The 12,334-nt window shown below is 35.6% G+C and overlaps 1 protein-coding gene across 1 annotated transcript in view; it reads right to left on the reverse strand.

The window, feature by feature from the left end:
- Positions 1–467: 467 nt before the first annotated feature.
- NIBAN1 (niban apoptosis regulator 1) overlaps positions 468–12,334 on the reverse strand; it is a 55,385-nt gene continuing 43,518 nt past the window's right edge. The window contains exons 8-14 of the mRNA XM_070941057.1: positions 11,812–11,974; positions 8,753–8,940; positions 6,515–6,676; positions 5,810–5,920; positions 3,690–3,797; positions 2,181–2,292; positions 468–1,785 (exon numbers count right to left, since the gene is read on the reverse strand). Of these exons, the coding sequence (XP_070797158.1) occupies positions 596–1,785; positions 2,181–2,292; positions 3,690–3,797; positions 5,810–5,920; positions 6,515–6,676; positions 8,753–8,940; positions 11,812–11,974 (2,034 nt within the window). The 3' untranslated portion in view covers positions 468–595. The remainder of the gene's footprint in view (positions 1,786–2,180; positions 2,293–3,689; positions 3,798–5,809; positions 5,921–6,514; positions 6,677–8,752; positions 8,941–11,811; positions 11,975–12,334) is intronic.

Genomic DNA, 12,334 nt, shown 5'->3' on the forward strand with positions numbered 1-12,334 from the left:
AGATAATTTTACTATTACTTCTGTTAAAGATTTGCTTTCCTTTTTTCTTTATTATCTATCACACAATATTTTTTTCTCTCTTGCAACACCTGATTTTAGCACTTCCTTCTAAATTTTACTGAGAGTTACTGACACCTCATCCACAAATAGATCGCTCATTGTCCACAGGGCAATCAATATTCCCAATGAACTGTGTTTTCAAAAAAATAGGAAAAGCTAAACATTCTGTCAAGTTATAACTGGTAGTTTGCAAAATTCTTCACCACTTGAGTGATGATTCTTTCATGATTCACTTCTGAATGAGTAAGTGACAAGAAGCAGCAACTGGCAGAAGAGTATTATTCAAACAATGCAATTTTTCAGGAAGCCACAGGTTCAAATTAAAAGTTGGCTCTCAAGTAGGTTGTGAATTTTGAATAAGTCTCTCCATTCTAGTTTTAAGAAAAGTAATCATAACTTGGGCTCAGGCTTTAAATTTACAAAATTCTATTTTGTAAGTGGTGAATCAGAACAGTCGCCCTCAGTATTTTTTCCAACTTTCATCACTTTTAATTATATCTGCAGCATCCATTTCCAGCAAGGACTCACCTGCTTGTTAAGAATCACCCCCTTGATCAAAAGTGACATTTTCTGAGTCCATGCTTACCACATTGTTAACCTCAGTTTCTTTTACTTCTAAGGAAACTAGCAGAGGGGGTGCCTCAATGTTTAAAGATTCTGTATGCAACATGCATTCTTGAGTTTCAACAGAACAGCTCAAGAAGGGTGATATCTCTGTTTCCCTCTGGACAGATTGCAGAAGGGACAATTCTGCTTCCTGAGAATCTGCTTTAATACATTGTCCCATTTGAGAATGATCTTCTTTTGGAAAAGAATGGAGAGAGGAAAATTCTTCTCTTATCTGGTCAGGTTGTTCACCTTCAGCATGCTCTGTTTGTGACTTCTGTTCTTCAGACACAACATCATGGGGTGAAGGGTCTATTTTACTCTGGTCAGATTGATCGCTTTCAGTAGATGGCGCTGTTTGAGACTGGTCATATGTACCATCGTTCTTTTCATCTGGGTGTGCGATGTTTGGCTCTGTATTCAACTCTTCTCTTGAGATATCACTGGGACTCTGTTTTTCAGATGTTTCAGAAGCATCCTGATGAATTATGATGTTTGTTTCCCCAGAGCTACTTACAAGATTTGTATCATCTGCTTTTACAGTGGGAGAAAAGGGCTTCTGCAAATCACCTGTTTGATGGTCCTCTTTACTCTTTTCTTGTACTTCTTCCTTTGGGTTTGACATTCCACACTCCTGTAAATCTTGCTCTTTGTTTGTAGACTGTTCATATTCTTTCAGTTCAACAGTCAAGGTCAACAAATTTCTAATTTCATTCACATCGTCATGAATTGGAAGCTCTTCTTCTTCTGCTGTTCCTTTATTTTGTTTTATTGTGATTTCACTGGCATTTGTGATTGGAAAGACTCCCTCTACAACAGTAAGTATTTTTGGACAAGATTCACTGCCACCAAAATCTGAAATTATTATCCCTTCTTCTTCTGTCTTCCTAGCCTCATCACATTCCTCTTCTTGATGCAGTTTTTCTGTTAAGAAAACTTCATAACTTCCAAGGCCAGCATCTGATTCATCCATCAAATTGGGGGCTGGTCCTCTAGCTGGGCTAGCCTGTGCTGATTCTACAGGAGTTTTTAGATCACTCAAACTGGACACGCTTTCAGAAGGCAGGTTTATTTCCTCATACAGATTATGTTTCTTCAGATGGACTGCTTCTTTTATCACTAAGCAAGAGATGGACAGAAAAAAACAAACAGAGAAAAGATATTCAGCCATAGAATAAGAGCACAGAAATATGTTGAGAACAAGGCAATATTATCTTGGAAGAACTAAATGGAGGAAGAGTCTCTTCTAAAATCATCCATAAAGTTAATAAAGCACCTTCCTCAATCCTGTATCCCCAAATGTATTAGTCTTCAACTCTGACAATGCCCAGTGAAGGTATAGATAATATATTTTGATTTTTCAATCCTGTTTTAAACCTATTGGTTTTTTGGAAGAATCCAAAGACTGCTGAATGAAAAAAGATCAAGGTAAAACTTAAACTCCTTGAATTAATCAGTTCATTTTTATACTTGCCAAGACAGATTAATATGAATCTCAGAAGAAACAAAGTTACCTTTTAAGGATTCATCAAGCAATGTTTGAAACAATATTTCTTCATAGACATTTTCAACTTGTATCAAACTGTTATATTCAGCAAAGATGTACTGTTCATACTCCTGAAGCATCTACACAAGATACAATTTAAAGTAATAATGGCTAATTAGAAAATAACACATTTACAGAAAAAATAATAAACTCTAATACAAGTGAGGTTTATTAGAATATCTGAGAGTAAAGGTGTCTTAATCTATCTCTGCAACGAGATGAATTTCACTGGGAACTGCCACAAGTAAGATCCTCAGACACTGGAAAGACAATGTGGTTTGCAAAAATATTATGAGTACAGGATATCGGTAATTTCTTCATTTACTAGGAAAACAGATAGATTCTTAATTTTTTTTTTTGCTAATCACTCTTTGATGCACCAAGAATGTGGCTATCAATTTTCTAAATGGGTAAAATTTTATCCAAATTGATTTAAAAAATCATGCAGCCTTTTGCAAACTGCCCTCCTCTTTCTCAAGCTCTGATAACTCATTGCAAGAAGATGTTACAAATACTATGTACATGTTTATGTCTTTCCAACTGTTTTTAAAATATCTCACTCTTACATATATCTGTTTCTTAACAGAATGTCCATAAGAAGAACTGCATGAATTAAGTTTTTCAAGTAAACATAACACATGCTTTATACACGGGATTATATAAATTCTAACTCATTTTTATACCGTTTCCCTGAAAATAAGACCTCTCCCAAAAATAAGACCTCCCCTGCAAATAAACCCTCCCCGAAAATAAGCCCTCCCCCGAAAATAAGCCCTCCCTGAAAATATTTAACCGCATACACAGCCAGTCCCTGCCATTTCCTCTGGTTAGGGTTGGGGAGACAAAGCTGGAAATTAGGTAAGATGGCAAAAGGATCCCCATCTCTCTCCATGTGCCCCAAAATAATAAGACCTCCCTGAAAATAAAGCCAAGCTTTGTTATTTTGGGGTTCAAAAAAAATATAAGACAGGGTCTTTTTTTCGGGAAACATGGTAGGTATAATATGCAAGGAGTTCTTTGCAACACCTTATCATTTTGCCCAAAGTAACTTTTAATTATCTTTTAATATTTCAGAAGAATACAGATCCTCTCCAAGGTCCCCTTCAATTCTTGTATCTTATGATTTGTTCTAACATGAGAAACTAACCATATCCTGCACCCAATATATTCCTTGGGCTGTAAAAAAAAAAAAAAAAAAAGACTAGCTTTTTTATTACAACCTTGGAGTTTTAGGAAGAGAGCTAGGTTTAAGAAAAACTTGTCATATGTAATCTAGATCTGTGAAAATCAACAGGATTTAAATGAATTGGCCCTAAGAATAACTAAGGCCAATTCCAACTTATTGTTGCTGTCTTGTCTCTATTATTTCATTTCCACAGACTTTAAAATTAAAGAACCATTCCCTGCTGACATTATTAGCATTTTCGTTTTGATTTCCAAATCCTTTTGAGTCATATATGTCAGTATATTAACCTACCGGTTTACATGTTGAAGCCAATGTCCGCTGCAGTGTAGGCAGAGTGATCTGGATCAAGATATCTTGAAATATCCTCTTCCGGATAGTACTGCTGTCATAATCATATTGCTGCCATATAAATTGTGTAAAAAGAAGAATCAGGTGTGAGATTTTGGAGAGCCAAACACCTACTTCCCAACTTCCTCCCCTGCTAATGTACACTAAAATCAAGCATAAAGCCAATAACTATCTCTATTCCTTCATATTTATCTGTAGGATCAGAGCCAAATTTGATGTTATCTTTTTTATAAATATATAATTTTTACTAAGGAAGTTTTCAACAGAATAAAAACAGTGCTGCAATTTAAAAATCGGAAGAATAAAAAAAATAAAGAAGTAATAATGAGAGAAATAGAAAAGAAAGATAAAGAAAAAGAAAGGAAAGTTACAAAGATTTTAAGAAGGTAGGAAGTTGCTTCTTTGTAGCAAAATTGGAATAAACTTATTTATTCCTAGTGTGTTTATTCGTTAATTTATTCATTCATTTATTCTCAATATTAGATCCAACTAGATATATGATATTGTATCAACAATAAAATACACACATGCCTTTTATGTCATCATTCTAAAAAGTGCCTCTATGGGTGTCTGGGTTACAGTTCCCAGAATCCCCAGCACATCTAAATACATCAGGTTAGTGAACTGTCAGCCCTACAAGGGTAGAACCAGACCAGGCAATAACTCAATGGAAAATTCACAGTTACTTTTACTAAGATTGGCTATAGTAATGTAAAACTGCAAGTCTGATTATGCTCCCTCTATTGTTTTAGGGAAGTCTCTGCAATGTTTGCACACACTTTCTACAAATCCCAAACTTTATCTTTGTTTTCTCCCTTTCTTTCGCACTGTAACATTTCCCCTTTTCTTCTTCAAATCCATTCTCTTTATCTCTACATCAGTTCAAATTTGACTAATCTTGAAAATCTTAGGAAAGATGGAAATGGCTAAGTACTTCAGTGGGGAAACCATTAGGAAATACCAGAATTATAGATTGGGAAGTTTTAAAAAATGCAAAAAAACCAGCGGGAAACTATTTCTGTATTATTGCCAAGAACATTACATGGACTTGTCCATTAAGCCTCCAAGAATCAAGTTTGATTTCAACAAGACTTTACCTTTTTATTTTATACAGTGGCTTTCTAAAAAGCAGATTTCTATTTAGTGACAACTTGGTTTGCTCTGAACTCCATATCCAAAATTCTGTATTTCAGCCAACCTCTACCGGGACACTCTGGAGTGTATTTAAGCTTATCAACAGATATGAAGGGGAATTGGAAAAATAGCCATCTGACCTTCCATAGTGTAGCATAGGATGGAAATTCAAAGGCATACATATATATACTTTCTATATTTGCTGCTCACTTTGTCAATTCTCTCAATTATTTTTGGTAAAAGTGACATTAGGCCCATGTTGCACACACATATATATGATAGTATATGTCCATTCAGGATTGAATTAGAAGTCAGACTTCTAATTATTCAGAAAGTCAACTTCAGATATACTAGTTAATGCAACTCAGACTCCATATAGACATACATTTAAATAGGATGTAATGCATATTTTGCCTAGCAAGAACAAACCCAAGTTTCCCCTTCCTTCAGTAAGTCCTTAATGATTTCAAAATGGTAGCTGTTCTACTTTTTATTTGTCTCAATTTCCAAATTTCAATTTTCAACTTCTTCCCCTTTTAGATGTATCATTAAATTTATTTTCTCACAAAAGCAGCACTACTGAAACAGGTCTACTGTGTTTTTAATATATTATCATGATCACCATAATAATAACTTTTATTTGCGGTCACAGACCAAAATACAAGTATAATTGCAAAAGAACATGGCGAAAGTAACATCATAAACAGTTGGCTATCATGATCACCATTCTCTCTATCAACACAACACAGATTAAAGACATACTATTACAAATATGTGATATTTTACATCTAGACAATTCAAATAATTATCTGTATTTTTCATTAACAGAAATACGGAGAAAATACCTTGTTTGGCATTTGGATTTTATAATGAACATTATAACCCAACATTCCTACTTTGAGAACAAGCAAAAGAAATAAATACTTCACCTTAAGAACACGAAGTTTGACTTTTTCTATGGCTGTTGCCATTTTGGTGATGTCTTTGGAGTGATTTAAACCCAGTAGCTGCTCAAATGTATATACTGCATTTTCCAGAATCTAAAAACAGATAAAAAATAGTTGCCTTATTTATTTTCTTGCAGAGGTCCATCTGCCACTCAGTTTTTTCTCTTTGTCAACGTCTAGTTACTTTATTTGTACATCGAAATATTTATTTACAAGACATGTTGGCAATGTTTTTTCTTCTTATTGCAAATATCTTTGTCTTTATGAATTATTCCATGAATTGGTTTGTACACAAAGTTATAATGCAGGGTTTTTTTTGTTTATGTTAGTACATTATATGAACCCAACCCATGTATTAGATATTTTATATCATGCTCAAGAAACTGTGGCTTAGCATAATCCACAACCCATGGTTTATATCATCAGAACCTTGCAAATGGGAGTGAATCTACCTGTCAGCGTTCCAGAACAACCCAACTTCATGACTATGTGATTCAGAGATTTGATTTAAGGGGTCTTATATCTCTAAAGGGAGTTCTAACTTGCATTTGGAAATCCAAATCATTAGAAATCAAGAAAGGGGTAACCAAGTATTGGTTGGCAAGTAATCCAAACCAATATTAAACTCCTCAGAAGATCGGCCTGCATATTGCTGATGGTCAAAGTATATATGAATCCTTATCATACCTCCTGCATTACATTATGTGTCCTCTGAATAACCAAGTCAATGTTGTGGAATTTGAAGCGGGTCTTGAGATCCTGAAGTTGCTCTTGAAGAAAATTGACTTTTAGATAGCAAGGCTCCATTTTGACAGAGTCGTGCGGCAGATTCATCAGGTGATTCACATTCTGTCAGAAACACAAATTGGGAAGGAAGTAGATTTTCCAGTAGTGGTACATTTACTATCCCTATAAGGGCCTGGTGGCTCAGCAGACTGATAGCATTGTGATTAACACCAGCTGTCTGCAATTACTGTAAGTTCGAATCTCACCAGGCTCAAGGTTGACTCAGCCTTCCATCCTTTCTAAGGTAGGTAAATTTAGGACCCAGTTTGTGGGGGCAATAAGCTGACTTTGTATAAATGTACAAAAGTATGAAGGCTATTGTTTAATGCATTGTAAGCCGCCCTGAGTCTCCGAAGAAGGGCGGCATATAAATCAAATTAAAAAAAAAATTCAAAAATTAGAAGGTTGTATAACCTGGTAGTTACACAATTACAGCAGCCCTTGGTGTCATATGGTAAATGAGAAAGGTTTCTGGAGTTCTGCTGGCATTCCTCAGTAAAAAGGAATGATTAAGCTATCATGGAAGGAAAGGGAAGGCAATTCTTTCTGAAGGCAATTCCTGAATTGTATCCTCGTGTTACATGGTTGACTAGTGTCTTCTGCTGTGCTGCAGTTTATCTATATTATCTATATATTATCTACATCTAAAAATTACCTATATTTTTTGTAGGCTGTTTTGTACAATATTTTTTTTTCCTTTCAAACATGTTGTTTCTGAGATTTTCAGGGGAATTTGATTGTTTAACAATAAACAAAAATATGACAAGTCCAGGTTATGGAATGTAGTTTACCAACTTTTATAATCCTGCTCTATACATTTCGGGTGAGACAGGTTCTTATTTTTAATGTAAAGATAGAAACTAAGAGGTACCCCAAAAGGGGGTGAAAATTTAGGTGCGTCTTATACACCGAATGTAGCCCTGCCCACCCACTGGCTCCCCCCACTTTTTGGTCTCTGCCTCCCAGCAATTACCTCCTTGCAAGCAAACAGCAAGAAAAAACAGCCCCATTCAGCTTCAGCATAGGCTAATTAGCACAAGTTGATTAGATCGGCCTCCCGACTCTCAGCTGATTTGCTCTCAGCTGTTTTGGGCAGGCTCTTTTGCAAGCTCTTGTTTTGCAAGCTCTTTGCTTGCTGCAAAGAGTGCTGGAGCAGATTTTTTTTTTCCTAGCTAAAACGAAACTGAAAGTAAAACAGGCTCTGCTGCAATGTGACAAAATGAGGCAGGGAGAGAGATTTCTTTTTCTTTTTGCTCACCAAAAAAGGTAGGTGCAAACAATGGGAAATTTAGAGCAAAAGAGGAGAGTTCAAAATTTTAAAACACAAAAGAAAAAAAGGTCTATTTAACTAGGGAATTATAATAATTGAGATGCTATTAATTGTATATTGTGTTGAAAGCAGAAATTGTTAAGTTATGGTTTGGAGGAATATATGGGGAAAATTATTTGGTTTATTATTATTGGTAAATATAATTAATTGATTTGTAAGAAATTGGATTGCATGGAAATAATTGGAATATTCATGTTCATATTGATTAATATACAAAAAAGATAGTTATAACTGATTTATATAAAAATGTTGAATTTGTATTAAACAATTGTAATATTAAATAATTAATCAATGTGAGGATGGATATAAAAATAGATGACAATGGGAAGGGGTATAATATAGAATAGAAGGGAAAATTGAATTTGATTAAGATTAGAGATGAGAATGAAGGGTAATATTGTTTTTTTAAAAAAATAGATGAGGAATAAATGTGGCAAAAAGGAAATATAGAAATTGTAAATTTAATTTTAATGACTAAACACTGTTTAAATTTGTGAACCAGCCAAATACGCTGTTCAGAGAAAATACATTGTATGTTTGTATGTGTGCTTGTCTAAAAAATAAAAAAAAAACTTAAAAAAACAACAACAACCAAAAAAGGTAGGTGAGTCTTATACTCTGGTGCATCTTATACTCTGAAAAATAAGGTAGTTATTTGCCAAAGGCAAGGGTATGGGCTCTCACTCAGACTTGGAAACAACTGACCAAGATAAAACTATTATGCCTCAGAGGATAAACTGAAGGCTGATGACCCCAAGTGACTCCCATCCATGCAGAAGGCAAACAATTTAGCATCATGGCTTCCTTACCTCATTTAGTGTTGCAACATCATTTGTTGCTTGAAAGGTTTGGCTGATTGCATTGACTTCCTTTTCAAACAGCAGACAGACTTCGGTGAATCCAGAGCTCACTGGCCCCATGAGTTCCTCTAGTACAGAAGCTAAAAAGGGCTGAATACTTTCACTGCAACAGATCTGGATAGGTTCAGTTATGCTCCCTGAAGATTTAAGATAAACCTGAGTTGAACTCTAAGAAGGAAGAAGACTTTAAACAAAAAATGCCATCTTATATAATTTATTACGCGTAGTCCACCCTTACTGTCTGTGCATTCAGCAAACATTTGGATTTACAACAGCACTGAAAAAGTAGATTTAGAACCAGTCTTCAAACTTTTAGCATCTCTATTAAACACCTATCACCAGTTGGATTGCAGGACTGGGACTACTTATGTATGCTTGTAGACATCATATTGTAGAAATGCAAAATTTATGAGTTGATGCATTTTACATACTAGCATACCACTTAAATGAAAAACATAACAATGGGACTATTTCACTGTTAGAGAATACAAGTACAGTATAAAACTACCATCTTAAATGATGCCTCCCTACTATTCAATTACATTTCAGAATTAAGAAAATACAATGTATTTTCTCTATAAAGCTGAATGCAGCTGGTCATTTCAACAGACTCCTGATACAGAATAATTTGCACCAGATGAGCCCAGTTTGCATGTCATATTAGAATGCAGTATTGGAAAATCTAATAGTATCAGAATCTAACCAGTTCTATCATTGTGCAAGCTTTGTTTACTTGAATTAGAAACAATTAATTTTTGATTAATTGATTGATTGTGTGTGAATGTTTTCAACTCCCAGTGACCACACAGAGAATTTTTCTCCATGGTGATCTACCCATAACCTGCTCTTTCAGGTTTCCCAACAGTGTGCTCTTTGCCACTGTGTCCATCCACATAGCTAATATTCTTCTCTTTCCTTCTACCTTTCCCAGGATTAGAGACTTTTCCAGAACCTGGATCTTTGCATAATGTGTCCGAAATATAATAATTAAAGTCTGGTTATTTGTACTCAAATGACAACTTTGGGTCGATTTGTTCAGAGGTCCTTTGGTTTGTTTTCTTGGTTGTCCACACTATTCTCAGAAGTCTTTTCCAATACAAAAGTTCAAAAGCATGTATACTCTTCTATCATTCTTCTTTAAAGTCCGACTTTCATTTCTATAGAGGACAGGTCCCCAACCCCCAGTCCATGGACTGGCACCGGTCTGCAGCATGCCAGCAATCGGGCCGCGCAAACAAGAGAAGCCCCATCCATGGGATGCAGGCAGCACACAAAACCATATCCCTCCAGTCCGCAGAAAAACCTCTCTCCATGGAATTAGTCCCTGATGCCCAAAAGGCTGCCATAGAGTATCACAGGGAGTATCACAGATTCTGATCTTCACAGTATAGACCAGTTTTTCTCAACCTTGGCAGCTCACAGACGTGTGGATTCCAACTTCCAGAATTCCCCAAGTAGCCTGGGGGTTGGAATCCACCCAAATGAAAGCTACCAAGGTTGAAAACACTGGTATAGTGTTTGACATCCCAGTATTTGACATTTTTCCAAGGCCTTCATGACTGCTCCACAAAGTGTTAGTCTGCGATATATTTCTTGACCATGTTGTCAAGAAATACTGGTATCATTAAAACAGCTATAAATGTTGGGTTTCAGTCATCGTAGAGATACTCCATAGCAGGTAACTAAAACCCTTTTTAATGATATTACAATATGATAATTAATTATTTGTAACTCAAGCTAATAAAGTTTGCTCAGTGATGGAATTGATTTGCAGATTCTGCTACTATGAAATTTTCTAATATTCTGACAAGACATGCAACCAGGGTGGATTTAATTTAAATCAACTCGATTTAAATCACGACTTAAATCATAATTTAAATCAACTTGATTTAAATCATATTTTTAAAGAGGAACTGTCATCTCTGTCCCGCAGCAGCTCCTCCTCTGACCTGCTGTTGACTCACCGACAGTCCCAATATGGCTGAATATATAGCCTCATGCTACATAACTAAGCTCCATTTCATGCTGAATAAACTAAATTATTAATGTATCTTAAATAGAAAACTATCTTTAGATATTTTTACTCAAAAAGCATTTTATTAAAATAAATTTGATAAAAATAAATTCAATTTAAATAAAAAACATCTGATTTATTTTTTAAAAAAAATCATCGATTTTTATGCAACCCGATTTATACTTTTTTAAGAAAAAAAGCCCTAATTGTTCAATGAGGCTAGTCTTGATAAATGTGCACAGAACTGCAGGCCAAAACTGGAAGTGCTATTGATCATCTTCATTTGTACTATACTGTTTATAGTTTTGTTTTTTTGTTTTTTTTGCTTTTTAACAAAATAGAATTAGATCATCTACAACAGTGATGGCTAACCTTTTTGCCATCGCGTGCCAGGAGTGCAGGGGGGAGGAAGGGGGGTTCACGTGCACGTGTGCCCACACCCATAATTCTATGCGCCCCGCCCCCGCACATGCGCGAGCAACCCCCCGCTCTCCCCCTGCTCCTAGCATGTGATGGCATGTGCCTTTCCTTTCCAGATCCTTCTTAGGAGTTTGGGGAGGGCAAAAACGGCCTTCCCCACCCCCCCGGAGGCCCTCCGGAAGCCGGAAATAGCCCGTTTGTCAACTTCCAGTGGGACTGGAAGGCCCGAAAATCAGCTGGCGCTGAGCTAGCATGCCCACCATTATGCTACCTGTGGCACCATAGGTTTGCCATCAGGGATCTACAATATTAATCATGCATTTGTTGCGTCCACTTAAACAGGGATTTCCAATTGTTCTTTCCATCTCAAAAGAAACATGCAATGTGAACATATTATGAAATAAGCTTAGGCCCATGCCATATAAATGTAGATATCCTCAAAAGGGGCAAACATAAAAAAGTCTGAATTAATTTTCTCTTAGCCATATGCAAATTAGTATTGTCAACTGATACTGTGATTAATAGATGTAAAAAGGAAAAATACAAAATGCTGATTATGTAACATTCAATTTACCATTTATTTTTGCAGCCAGAAAGTCTTTTGAATTCACAATCTGGTCTATATTTGAACGAATAGTTCCCTCTAGTCCTAGAGTGACCTCTTTGCATTCTTCTTTCAGAGCACGTAAACCTTCTGATACCTGATCAAGTACCAAATGGTATGTTTCTTCTAGAATCTATAACAAAAAGAATGAATGAAATTATTTACCAGCCATACAAACCAGCTCCAAACCAGCTTCATGAATGTTCATGAAGTTAATGTAATTAACTTGTAATTAATATGTTATATATATAAATATGTAAAGTAGAGAGTCACATATTTTGTTAATACAGGTAGTCTTCGACTTTTGACCATAATTGAGCCCATTTCTGTTGCTAAGCGAGACATTTGTTAAGTGAATTTTGCCCATTTTACAACCTTTTTTCCCCCACAGTTGTTAATTGAATCACGACAGTGATTCAGTTAGTAAAATGGTTGTTCAGTGAATCTGGCTTCCCCATTGACTTTGCTCGACAAAGATTGCAAAAGATGATCA

The sequence above is a fragment of the Pituophis catenifer genome, unplaced genomic scaffold (genome assembly GCF_029215685.1).
Source record: "Pituophis catenifer annectens isolate HBS135680 unplaced genomic scaffold, rPitCat1.0.hap2 SCAF_3, whole genome shotgun sequence".
Classification (NCBI taxonomy): domain Eukaryota; kingdom Metazoa; phylum Chordata; class Lepidosauria; order Squamata; family Colubridae; genus Pituophis; species Pituophis catenifer.